This window comes from Emydura macquarii, unplaced genomic scaffold (genome assembly GCF_026122565.2).
Source record: "Emydura macquarii macquarii isolate MOO-44397 ecotype Brisbane River unplaced genomic scaffold, CSIRO-AGI_Emac_v2 contig_369, whole genome shotgun sequence".
Lineage (NCBI taxonomy): Eukaryota > Metazoa > Chordata > Testudines > Chelidae > Emydura > Emydura macquarii.
In genome coordinates, this window is record NW_027130506.1 from 10,961,262 (window position 1) to 10,975,269 (window position 14,008).

Genomic DNA, 14,008 nt, shown 5'->3' on the forward strand with positions numbered 1-14,008 from the left:
TCTGGTTATCTTGCCATTTGATATTGAGTATACAATGTAAGCAGCGTAAGTGGAAACTGTTTAACCTTTTCTCCTGATGAGCATAAGTTGTCCCTATTCCCTCACCATACATGAGAGCGCTGAGGATACAAGCTTGGTACACCAGCATTTTGGCCTTGATGGTAAACTTTGAGTTGTTCCATGCACTTTTATTGAGTCTACTGAAGGAGGTGGCAGCCTTTCCAGTGCGAATATTTAGTTCTTCATCCAGTTTGAGGCTGGTGGTCCACAGCTAAAATAGCCGAACTTTTGGACTACTTCTAACTGGTTTGCATTTAACGTGATTAAAGGATCTTATGGAACCCCCTGTCTTAATATAACCATTTTCTTAATACTGATGGTGAAAGCAAATGCCTGACAACCACTTGAAAGGTGGTCCACGAGTTCTTGTAGAGTTCTTGTAGAATTTCCCATCCGATCTAAGTGAAGACACACCCCATCTTTCACATCCTTAAATGCATAGTTCAGAGGCACCAAGAAGAAGATTCCAAAGAACGTAGGGACAAGAACACATCCTTGCTTCACTCCACTTTTCATCACAAAGTTGTCCAAAGTAGACCCGTCAAACTGGACATTTACTCTCATGTTGTCATGAAATGAACGTATAAGACTTAACAAGGTTGATAGACATCCTTTCTTTTCTAGTATTGCAAATAGACCTGCTTTGTTGACTGTGTCAAATGCTTTGTTTAGGTCCAGAAAGGCAATTTATGGTGGCCAGTTTTGCTCTCTGCACTTTGCTTGAAGTTGATGCAGAGAAAATGTCTGTGGTTGATCTTCCAGCCCTGAATCTGCACTGTTATTCAGGGTAGACATGATTCACCAGGTATTATAGGTGTACTAAGATGACTTTTTCTAAAGCTTTTCCTGCTACATTGAGGCTATGTTCACAATGCAGCACAAATTCGAATTAGCTTAAATTGACTTTCAGCAGCCGATTTAAAGAAATAGCAGCAGACTGTTCTCACTATGCTATTTGAGCTGGTTTCTTGCATTCACACATTCCAGCCTTAATTTGAATTAGAAAGCAGTGCAATCTGGGTAGCTATCCTACAGTGCAACTACCAACGGAGGCTGGTGGCATCATCCCAGGATGCATCTCTGCTTCCCCCGCCCTTTCCCCCTCCCAAACAAACAGGAAAAGGATTTTTGAGCTGGTTTTTTTGCTCCCTGATTTCGCCATTGCTTTTCGCGGCTTAGCATGGGGTACTTGAGAAAAAGAGCAAGAAGGTGAAGCAGCCACGGCTGCCCTGCTTCAAGACATCCAGCAGAACAATTCCCAATTGCTGCAGGCAATGAATGAGTGATGCATTAGTGATTTCTGTCCCTGTATGTTGCTAGCCTTTTCTCAGGCACCCCCCCTCTGTATTTTGCTTGCCTTTTCTCATCCACCCAGCACCCCTCCCCCCCCTTTGTTGCTTGCCAGATTTATGCCCATCAAATCCCTCCTGAACAAGATTTTCTTTAATAAAGAAACGTTTTGAAAAGATGCAAAATTTTATTTTTGAACAGTTATGTCTTGGGTGAAGGGGTGTGGGGAAGGGTTCCTTCACTCTCTCCAGGGGTAGGGTAGGGTGTTTAGTTTCTTCCTTTTCCTAATCTGAGACAGTCTGTGCGCAGCACTGACTAATGGTTGGGCCACTGGCAAGGTGTCTTCAGAATGAAAAAAAATTAACAAGATAGCCACAGCCAAATTAGTGAAGAACAATATACATATGCAAGATTTTGAACTAATGATGCTTGGACACAATGTAGACATAGTTTTTAAAGTTAGGAAGAATGTATCTATTGATCAATTTCAGCAATGATGGTGTGATACAATGTTGCCTCCAGTTTGTGTATTGAAGAGTAAGAAGAGACATATGTTTCAGTTGTCATAATTATGATTTTATACAATGTAGCAAGTGACTTTCTAATGCAGACGGCATGGAGGGCTGGGGGATAGTCGACTGGCATCACAAACACACACAGACAGGATCGGTTTTCTTTCTCTGGATTTCTCTGCCTGCAGTCCAAAGAAAAACAGAGAGCTATTGGGAACTGATTAGGGCGGGTGGGGGGGAGAGGCTGATTTCTCAGCTTGCATTCAAACACACATAGATAGGAAAAACGGAGGTTGTGGGGGAGTTGGATTTGTCGTCTTGCATTCAACACACACACAGACAGGATCGGGATGGGGGACATGGGGGGGTTGCTTTCTCTGTTTGCATTCAACAGACACAGACAGGATCGGGGTGCGGTGTGTGTGTGTGTGTGGGGGGGGGGGGGTTGCTTTCTCCGGTTGCATTCCAAACCCTCACAGATAGAAAGACGGGGGCTGTGGGGGTGTTGGATTTCTTTGCTTGCATTCAACACAGACACACAGACTGGAACGGAAGAAAGAGAACTCACCAGAGGTCCCGTCCCCAGCATGCCTTTCACCCTCCCAAACAAACAGGAAAATCAAATCTTCCTGGGTCTTGAGGGGAGGGGACTTTACCTGCTATTGTGACCGCAGAGCACCACAGATTGATTGGCCAGAGGTGAAAATGGAGCATAATGGGATACATCTGGAGGTTAATTAATTCGAATTAAGCTCCATTACTTTCACACAAACACTAATTTGAATTTACAAAGTCGATTTAGGCGCTACGCCGCTTGCAGAGGTGGTCTTATTAAATCGATTTTACTGGCACCTTAAGTCGACTTAACAGTGGTGACAGTGTGAACGTCGGAGTACTTAAATCGATATAAGGGACTTTAAATTGACATACGTCCACAGTGTGAACCAGCCCTGAGTAGCGAGATACCCCTGTAGTTGTTAGTCGCCCTTTTCACCTTTATTGTTATACAAACTGGTGATGTTTGTGTCATGCATCTCTTGTGGCACCTCACCCTCTTTTCAGCATTTAAGCAGCAACTGATAGAGGTATGATAGTATGTTTTCTTTCCCGCATTTCAGAATTTCCTCTGGGATGCCATCTTTTCCAGGAGCCTTACCAGTAGTACAGTACACTATACAAAGTGTACAGCGTTATTCAAACGGTGGGACTCGACCCAAAAGGGGATTGCAAGCCTACTGTAGGGGGGTTGCGGTATTGCCATCCTTACTTCTGCACTGCCTTCAGAGCTGGGTGGCTGGAGGTTGTGGCTGTTGGCACTGCCGCTGGCAGTAGCAAAGACGTAAGGTTGGCAATACCATACCATGCTGTAAATACTTTGGTTGCTGGGTTTGTGTGGATGCTGGGTCGCTCTGGTGGCCTGTGGTATACAGAAGCTCAGACTAGTTGATCTGGTGGTTCGTCCTAGCCTTAAACCTGTGACTCTGGCCATCTATATTGCTAGACACACAAAAGCAGACTGATTTGTTTCATGAACTGATGCATGTACTCTTCCCCACAATGTTGATCACAGGCACCTGATGGCAAATTACAGTGTGAAAAATTAACACACAACCCCTCTAAAAATCCCCGCTTCTTACCTGAGTGCTCAGTTACACTCTGGAAATTCTCAACCCTCCATCTCTGCTTCTTGGCTGTCCAGAAAGTGTCTAACTTTTGCTTGAGTAACAAAATGAGACAAACTTGCATTTGCCGAGTGAGGCTGTTTATTTCTTTGTCACTGTATTTCTAATCTGTAAGTTATGTTTGATTTGATTAGTTGGAGATCTTAATTAGAAAAATCACAGCGAGAAACAAAAATCAATGTGAAACCAAACCTGACAAGACTGGGAAAACATGATTCATGCTAGGAAAGAAATCGCCCCTCTGCCTCTTACAGGACAAATGTTATAATATGCATCTTTCTACTCCTCTTTTTGTGAGCTTTAAAGCATGGCACTCAATAACATCAGTCTAGGATTTTACTTTCCCTGGACACATCAGAAGGGGGTTGAGGACTGTTCTCTCAGTTATAAATACCTTTGGTTTCATACACTTGGAAAAGCAATGACATTTTAAAAAACCAATCCATGAATGCAACACTTGACAATGTTGGCTGTTTGCAGCTGCAAAGCCAATAGTTGTCCTTGGGCCACACTGAGGTCTCCCATTCTGTTTGGCTCATGTAATCAGATTGAGGCCTCATTTTGTATACTGCTGGCGGACAGCCAGAAACCTGTGGGGACAGGTGGTAACATTCTGATGCATACAAATCTTTTATCCATGGTAGTTTTGTGCATGCAAACCCCATCACGACTGCACAAAGGGATGTTTGTGCTGGGAAAGTGAGTGCGCAAAATTGTCTGGGCACCAGTGGAGACTTAAGTCTGCACGGAAAATAAGGTCACTTTTCCCTAAAGTTTCCATGGGTTTAGTAAGTCATCTTATCAGTGCATCTTCCATTCCCTTGCTTCCCCAACCCCAGTAGAGATTGCCCAACAAAGCTCATAGTCTAGATTTTAAGAGCGGTTATTTATTTATGTATTGCAAATCCTTATAGGAAGTCTAAGAAACTGTCTCCAGGGTAAAATAAGGCTTTAATGGCTTCTAAAACATTATTGAGTGGAATAAAGTCTGCCAGTATGGTCTATTAAACACTGACCAGAAACCTCTTCCCACTCCCCTTTCCCTGTCTCCAATCATTTATACACTAAATTCAGGGTACTTCCATCTGTTGTGGAGAGAGTGCTGAGATGATGACAATATTGCAGACCAGTCCATCCTCTCTCCATTTTCTATCATGTTATTGGCTGGGTTTATTTGTTTTGATTTTCAGCCTGGCCATAGACTTCAAGTGCTTTTACCATGCTTAAAGAATGTGGAGTGTGCAAACTACTCCCCCTCTCACCACCCCCAACAAGCTGTTGCATCTCATTGAATGTGCCTGTATCAAGATTCATTTCTGGGCTTTGACGCAAATCTAGCTCTGTTCAAGTGGTACTGAGTGCCAGAGCTCACCAAGTCAGTTATCCCTGAAAGAGTTTTTGTCTCAGTCTTGGCTGAACTTCTGGTGGGATGGTCCAGGGGATGTTTTCAGGGACTAAAAGTAATAGTGGTATCCGTGATCCTGTAAAATCTGCCCAAATGGCTCCATTTGTAAATCAAATCTCAAGAAGTGAGCAATTTGGGCAAATGATCTGGCTGGTTCAGCTAGGTATGTGTGGTAGTCAACTTCTACATGGCTTTCTGCTTAGGGTGATCATGTTTCCCAAAGGCTCACCCAAGCCGCCTGCACCCTCTGGCACAGGATTCATCTGAAACCCCCTCCCCCTCAACATGGAGCTGGCCCGAGGGCCTCCTCCCTCCTGCCACACAGAGCTGGCCTTAGTTGCTTGCCCAAGCCACCCCCTGTGCCATGCAGAACTGGCCCAAGCCACCTGCCAGAGACCCCTTCCTGCGCAGGGCTGGCCTGAGCTGCCTGGTGTCACTGCTCACTCGAGCCCCATCCTGTGGGGCTGGCATTGGCGCTCAGCCCCTCTCCCCCAAATGTTCCTCTGTGTCCCACTAGGAGGGGATGTGCCCGCTCTTATGGCAAAACTGGGCATTTGTCCTGTTGGCAAAAGCAAAAGAGACAAATGCCCAGTTTTGCCAAAACAGTCGGGACATGAAGGACAAGGCTTAAAAAAGAGACTGTCCTGGCCAAAAAGGGACATATGGTCACCCTATTTCTGCTCCCAAGAGCCAAGACCTGCTGGGGTTTCCACTGTACAGACAATAACTTTCTTCTGCATTGCAGAAGACCCAGTAGATCTTGGCCGTCATGTCCTGGGTCTTGGGCACAGAAGGAATAACAAAACCATTTTCTTTGGTTAAAATTCATTGACACCACCAAAATCTATAGGCTGTATGAAGATGCCTCCTGTGGTAGTTCCCCCTCAGTCCAGGAAGTGCCCTCACCAACCTGACCCCCCTTCACATAGGTACAACCCCTCCCACCCTTCCTTACACTTGTCCACTGGATCTTTATTCATTTCAGAGTCCCTTTCAAAACTAGATTTCTTGCTTTTAAAACCCTCCATAGCCTTGCCTCTCTCCTCCGCTCCTTACTCCTTCATCTGTTTGCTCTAGTCTCCTTTTAATTGCTTTACACACAACCTTCACCTTGCTAGTGCAAGAGCTTTCTCTTCCGCATCTCTTTCCATGCCTCTTTTGCTGCCTCCTCATCTTTGTGTCCATTGCTTTTCAAATCTCATCTGAAAACACATTGTTGCCTCCTTACCTGTGCCATTTAACTCCTCTCCTTCTGATTTTTATTGAGCCCAGCTGTGCCACCTTTATTCTCATAGGTTAGCACTGCTCACACAAGGCCCAAGGGAATTACTTCAGTAAGTGCTTGCCAATGGAAGTAAGCTTTACACAGGCGAGTATGATTTACTCATTAGTGGGATTTCAATGCAAAGATCTCATAACATTTCACAAGTAGTTTATAAGTGAGGCCTGATATCACTCCAGTGAGATAGTTAAGTATTATTATTCCTATTTTACAGATAGCAAAACTGAGGCAAAGAGAAGTTAAGTGACTTGCCCAAGGACACACAGCAAGCGTGTGGCAGTAGAGGGAATAGAATCCAGGTAACCTGATTCTGTGTTGTCTGTATTGCAGTAGTGCCTAGAGGCCCTGACTCCCACTCCACCCCCTGGTGCTTAGGTGTGCCTTACAGATACGTAGTAAGAACAGTCCCTGCTGCTGAGAGCTCACACTGTAACTAGACAAGGCAGGTCAAGTGTGGTTTCACTTTAGTTACGTAAATGTAATAACACTGCAGACAGAGTGCATTGGTTATATATTGTGTCTTTCAGATGCAGATCTGTACTGTACTGACACTGAACCATTTTGTGAAGACACACACACAGTCATAGTTTGGAAAGAAACTCAACTGCATCTGGTCTGGAGCAAAAAAATTTCCAGCAGGGATGAAAAATGTTATCCCTTGCTGCGCTGCAACTTTTATTACTTGCTGCCTGCTGTCAATGTGCTTAGCACCATCCATACATCTGGCTTAGTTCCAGCCTATATGGTTTAGTTCAGATGCACACAGTATATAGCAAATGACAGTCTAAGCTTCCAACCAGCAAAGTCTAGGTCCTTTGTGTTTTAATTCATTTGCATGTTGGTTAAATTAAGCCCTCCAGTCTCCTCCACTGTATGTTGGCTGTTTGTTCTGTTTGTTCTCCTTTCAGATGACTAGGTGTACAAGTGCTCAGTGAAGAGGTCAGAGCTTACTGATGAAGAAATCCACTGGGGACGTTCCAGGTGAATTGAGGCCCTCATGATTTTCTTAGAAACATAACCTGCGTCAGTCACCCAATTTAATACCCAGTCTACCAGCTCATAAGTGCATCTGTTCAAACAATGGCAGCTATAAAAGGCTGGCAGAGGCTAGTGCAGGGTCTTGATCCCTCAGCATAGGAAGAGGTCACAGCTCCTGCATCAAAAGATGGGCCCTGTGCTTCTCAGCACCCTTTGCCTTATTAGCACAGTGTCAGCCAATATATTTGGTAAGTTTATCTTTACTCAGTCTTGTCCTTTATTTGTATCAGGCTGGAGCCACACTGCATTGCCCCTGCCTGAGAACTTTGCACTGATACTTCTCTATTATTGATTATAGCAGCACCTACAGCCTCAGAATTTGATCAGGGCCCCATTGCGCTGGGCAGTGCACCATGAAACAGGACTCTGATCTTATATACCACAGCGATGTGCCGCTGACTCAGTGCTCGTTGTGCTGCCAGGGATTTGAGCTTGGATTCCGAGCTCCAGCCCACGCTCCTGGGGCCAGCAAAAGCTCAGATTCTGTGCCGTCAGCACACACCTGTCTCAGGGAGGTGTGGCATGGGCTGACTCCAAAAGAAGGTGCTGGAAGGACAGACTAGCCAACAAAGACGCTTAGGAAAAAAGCATGAGAGGGAGGGATACTAAGAAATTAGAAAGATGCCCCCAAATTTAAGCATCATGGTTATTTGTATTGATTTAACCATTATTTTGTTTTATGATGGGACTCATGATCTCTGGTGCTTTTCTTAAGGCCGCTGTCTCTGGAGTAATGTGAATATACTAGAATCTCAACTTCCATTATTAAAAATAAAAAATTTTAAATTTAAATCTAGCCTTCATGGTTGCAGATATAAGCTCAAAAATGTGACCCCTAGAGGTTCAAAAGCTGGAAGACAAATAAATATAACCCATTGGTGAGTGTCTATTACCTGTCCCTCTATGTGCTGAGCCACATTGGAGATGAGTTGTTATAGCCCCCTGTCCTAGAGGCTTGGTTCTTTAGGTCAAACTGCAGCACTTTATGCTTTTTAGATCTGGTGGCCTCTGATCCAATCCCTGATGTGTTGGCCAAGAGGGCAGCCATCATGTAAACACACCTCCCAATGAATGATTTCTTAAAATTAATTGTTTTTAAAATAATCTCATGGTGAGAGGGGCTAGCTCTCATGATTTTTTGGTCGTTTGCAGTTAGGAATGCCCTATATCTGGTACAATGATTTATTAGACGGTGGAATAATCTCACCAAAGAAGAGGAACACTGTGTTGTTTAAAACCACACTCAAAATGACAGCACAGACTATGTTGTAGGGAACCATGTAGCCAGGCTCAGGATCTACCTGTTTTTTGCATGCAGAGTACCAGGCTGAGTCCCAGCCTCTCCGTCCCTGTGAGCTCCAGAGGGAAAAGGCCTTTTTGGAAGGAGAAGTCTACGTCCCCCACTGCTTGGAAGATGGCCAGTTCCGGTAAAATAGCACAGCCACCTGTGGACCCCAATCTGCACCACTGAGGGCAAAAGGAGCTCAGTGGCTGAGCAGGATTGCGCCCTAATGTTGTGCATAAGGAGCGGGCCGTGCTCCAACTTCCGACTGTTGAACTAGCAGTCAGGACTCTATCATCTTTTGGTGCAACCATGGGCAAATCTCATAGGCCCAGCTCCTCAGTAGTACTTTAGGCACTTAACTCCCTTTGACACCAATGGGAATTGGGTGCTTAAATACCTTTGAGGATCTGGGCCTTAATCTCTCTCTCTCTCTCTCTCTCTCTTTCAGTTCCCCATCCCCCTGCCCAAACACAGGTGTAGTTTGACTTCTATATGTGGGGGGCAGCTCCAGTCAGGTCAATGGGACCGCGTGTGTGTGTCGGGAGGGGGAGCAAATTCCGCACCTGTCTGAGGTTTGCAGTTTGTGGGGGCAGTGCTCCCTCCCCACTCCCTCCAAACTACATCCATGCCCCCCAAATAAGGATAACACTCTATGGCCCCACAGGGGCATTGCTAGGATAAGATCATTAATGTATGTGTGATGCTTAGGTCCTACAGTGACAGAAGAGCCTATAATTAAAAACTCATTCATTATTAAAATAATGATTCTGAACTTTCCCCTGTGTGGGGCTCTTCAGGCCTGTCTCTAAACTGAACCTACTATAGACCTGGTATGAGGTTGCACTGCTAGGGACTGATCTTGCCATGTGCTGACTGGCATCTGGAGGGGCTCTCTGAAACTTCCAAAGAGGTCCCCCTCTAAATAACCTAGAATACAATTCTTCCTGGCGCCCTTGCCGTGTTGTCCCATTGCTCTTTGTCCTGTGGACGCCCCATTGCTGACAGGTATGTTTCATGTGAATAGGCAATTCTGTTGCCGGTAGAAAATGATGTTCTGTGTCTTCTCCCCAGGACTGTGCAGTGCAATATGAATGGTCTCTCCTGCTGGTGTGTAGATGCTAATGGCGTTGAGGTACCAGGTACTAAACAGACTGGAGTTCCCACGGCCTGTAAGTCAGACGTCATCTCTTTTTTTCCTGGGTGGTGTTAAAAATCCATTTACCTCCCAGTGTAACAACCAGTGAAATCAAGTGGACTTTGACCATTGACACCAGTGAGAGCAAGAGTAGGCGCCTTGTGATTTATTGATTTCTTCAGTGAAAGCTCTTTAAATGACTCAGGACCTGATCATGCAAACCTCACTCACCCGAACAGCCTCTTGGGTCAGCCCAGTGTCAAGGAGTGAGTCGTGACTCAGTGTGGGATCAGCCCATTCTGTTGTAAAGCCCTTGGACCCAGGGACCTTCGGTCTCTGTAGTGAATAAAGCTAGACTGCAAACTCTTTGAGGCAGGGCCTTGCTTTTTGTATTGTGTGTAAAGCACCTTGCAGATTTCGTCTGCTGAGGGTTCTTGATGGCTTAGACTGAGTATACCCTAATAGTTGCTGATAGAATCACAGGGGTTCCTTTGAATGCAGCCAGTATTCTGCCTTCCAGTGTCATGCCCAAGTTGCTAGTCTGGGTGCAAGGAGCTGGGAGGAATTTACTCCAAAACACCCATTGACTTTAACAGGAACTGAGTAGCTATGGCTTTAATGGCAGCTGGGTGGAAAATTTGCCCCTCGGTAGGATTTTATGGAAAGGAGTAGGAAGTTGATACAATACAGTATTGTGGTGGCTCTAGTGCAGTGGTATCCAAACTTTTTACCTGCACCCGCCCTTACCCCTATCCACGCCCTGCCCGCGACAGCTGGGGCTGGGAGCAGGACCACAGTAAGGGTTTGGAGCTGCGGCTGGGATCAGAGCTGCGGTTGGGGGGCTGCAGTTGGGGCCAGGGGTTGAGGCTGGGAGCGGGACCACAGCTACTACAGGCCCCGGTGGTCATGGCAGCGAGCCAAGGCCAGGGGCTGGGTGCATTCTCTCCTCACCTCCCCCCTCTGTGGGGGCTGGCCCAGGCTCTGCTGCATCCCCCAAACATGCCTCCGTGCCCCCTAGACCTCTGCTCTAGTCACTCCCAACTTTCTGGTTCAGTTTCACTTTCCATGGCTTCACACCCCCTGACTTTGAATTTGAGGGCCCAGGCCATCAGCTGGTGTAATGTGAAGTAGCAGCACTGATGTCAACAGGTCAATTCTCATTGACATTAGCTGGTGAATCACAGGTTCAAAGGCCAGAAGAGATCACTGTGATCATCTAGCCTGACCTCAAGTCTGATAACCTGGCCTTGAAAACGCAAAGTAGAACTCACCTGAAACCAGCAGGTTTTGCCTGACTTCAGCTTACGTCAGGTAGAATTGCTGTGTTTCTCTTGGGTTAACTAAAACCACAAATCCTTCCCTGGATCCTACAAATGGTGAGTTTAATCTGCAATTTACCCCAGGCTCTCTTGCAGTATTTGATTACTCTCCTTGGCAAACCTGGCTGAGTGACAGAAAAAAATTCCATGGTCTCAATGAAACCTATAGAAAACTCAAATGTCCTCTAGAAAAATAAATGGTTTTGTGGCCAACAATAACCTTCCTCTGATGATGCCTCTTTGATATTGTAGGTTTATCCTTTTGCCAGCTCCAAAAACAGCAGATCTTGTTAAGTCACTACATCAACAGCAGCACTAGCTCCTATGTCCCGCAGTGCTTGAATTCGGGAGAGTTTGACCCAGTGCAGTGTGATGTGGGGCTACAGCAATGCTGGTGTGTGGACTCTGAAGGGATGGAGATTTACGGCACGAGGCAGACAGGGAAGCCAATGCGATGTAAGTAAAGTTCAACATAATGTGGATTTCATTTCATGTTTGAAGGAAGGGAAATAAAAAATTTGAGTGATGAATGGCAGGTCATAAGTTTTGCTGCCAGGAAATTTCAGGGTTATCTTTCCAAAATCATGGGATGAGAACACTCTTTCCATTCCACGAGTATCTCAGGAGGGCATTAAACAGCAACGACTAAAGTTAGACATTTTAAAATCAGCAGGTCCAGATAACTTGGATCCAAGAGTTTTAAAAAAGTTGGCTTACGAGCTTGCTGGACCGTGAATGTTGATTTTCAGTAAGTTTGGGAGCACTGGGGAAGTTTCAGAAGACAAAAGACAGTGAATGTGATGCCAGTGTTTCAAAAGGGTAAATGGAATGACCTGGGTAATTACAGGCCTGTCAGCCTGATATTGGTCCCAGGAGCAGGTGATACAGGGCTCGATTAATAAAGAATTAAAGGAGGGTAATATCATTAATGCCAATCATCAAGATTAATTGAAAATAGACCTTGTCAAATTAACTTGGTATCTTTTTTTTTTTTTTGGATGAGATTACAAATTTGGTTGATAAAGGTACTAGTGTTGACGTAATATACTTAGACTTCTATAAGACATTTGACTTGGTACCACATGACATTTTGATTAAAAACAAAATGTTTGAACAAATAAAATTAACATGGCACACATTATGTGGATTAAAAACATTGGACGAAGTGGGTTACGGCCCACAAAAGCTTATGCCTACAGACATTAAATTTGTTAGTCTTTAAAGTGCTACAGAACTCTCGTTGTTTTTGCTGTGTACAGACTAACACAGCTACCCCTCTCGAACGTTTCATTATGTGGATTAAAATTTGACTGACTGATAAATCTCAAAATGTAATTGTAAATGGGGAATCATCATTGCTCAGGTCTTTCTAGTGGGGTCATGTGGGAATCTGTTTTTGGCCCTCGGCTATTTAACATTTTTATCTGTGACCTGCAAGAAAACAGGAAATAATCACTGATAAAGTTTGCAGATGACATAAAAATTGAGAGAGTGGTAAATAATGCATCAGCTCGCTGATACAAAGTGATGTGGTTTGCTTTATAAACTGAGCTGAAGCAAACAATATGCCTTTTAATATATCTAAATGTGAATGTATGCATCTTGGAACAAAGAAAGTGGGCCATAATTACAGGGTTGGGGACTGAATCCTGGGAAGCAGTGTCTCTGAAAAATAATTTGGGTATTATGGGGTGGGGGAGGGGAGGATTTGCTAATCAGCTGACCATGAATTCCCAGTGTTATACTGTGGCCAAAAGCTCTAATGTGATCCTTGGATATATAAACGGGAATTTTGAGTTGGAGGAAAGGTTATTTTACCTCTGTATTGGGCACTGATTTAGGTGTCCACAATTCAAGATTAAAAGGGATTAGAAAATTTCATAATGGCAGAGTCAAGGAGCCCAATCCATTTATTTTAACAAGGAGAAGGTGAAGGGGTGACTTGATTACAGTCTGTAAGTACCTACATGGGGAACAAATATTTAATAGCGGTCTCTTCAATCTAGCATAGAAAGGTGTAACACGATACAGTGGCTGGAAATTGAAGCTAGACAAATTCAGACTGGAAATAAGGCTTAAATTGTTAACAGTGAGAGTAATTAACCATTGGAGCAATTTACCAGGGTCGCGGTGGATTCTCCACCACTAAGAATTTTAAAATCAAGATTGGTTGTTTTTCTAAAAGATCTGTTTTAGAAATTATTTTGGGGACACTCTGTAGCCCATGTTGTAGAGGAGGGCAGGCTGCCTGATCACGGTTCTGACCTTGGAGTCTGTGAATCCGTGGCTTGCTTTCAAGCATTCGTGGGAAGGTGAATTCATGATAGTGGATGCTTGTTTTCCGTCAGGTCCAGGGAGTTGTGAGATCCGAGACCGTCGCATTCTGCATGGTGTTGGGGAAAGGAGCCCACCGCAGTGCTCAGCAGATGGAGAATTTTTGCCTGTCCAATGCAAATTTGTCAGAACAACGGACATGATGGTCTTTGATCTAGTTCATAGTTATAACAGGTAGGAACAGTCATTTCTGCAACTGAGTGGCAATTCTGCAGACCTTTGTGAATTATTACTTCATTGCACATTCCAGCTGTAGCCCACACTAACCCCACATGGGTCTTTGTCTCCCACTGGCGGTTAGCCTGGGTAAAGAGCTTTGAGTCGGCTATTGCCTGAAAGCAAATAGATTTATGTTAGTTTATTCAGTAGTGGTTTATGCTTTAAAACCAGAGATCCCTTGTCAACCCACAGGCAACGGAACCAGAGTGTCCTTACGCATTCTTAGCTATCCCAATGTGATAGTATTTTATACATTGTCATTAAAGGCAGCACTCACCATACAGAATGAAATAACACAATGAATGAGCTAGATAAGAGCGGAGGGAGAAAGGAATTAAGAGGGATGGATGAGAGGAAAGATGTTTCCATTGGGGATCTGGATACAGATGCAGAGTCAGTGAGGTGGAAACATACAAAGATGCTGTTCCAGCTCTCAGGGGAAGCAGA

General features: G+C 44.6%; 1 protein-coding gene across 1 annotated transcript in view; it reads left to right on the forward strand.

Annotated features, from left to right (window-relative positions):
* Positions 1-7,396: 7,396 nt before the first annotated feature.
* The window catches only part of TG (thyroglobulin), a 200,145-nt gene continuing 193,533 nt past the window's right edge, over positions 7,397-14,008 (forward strand). The window contains exons 1-5 of the mRNA XM_067531578.1: positions 7,397-7,457; positions 8,588-8,696; positions 9,626-9,723; positions 11,261-11,464; positions 13,357-13,516. Coding sequence (XP_067387679.1) covers positions 7,397-7,457; positions 8,588-8,696; positions 9,626-9,723; positions 11,261-11,464; positions 13,357-13,516 — 632 coding nt within the window. The remainder of the gene's footprint in view (positions 7,458-8,587; positions 8,697-9,625; positions 9,724-11,260; positions 11,465-13,356; positions 13,517-14,008) is intronic.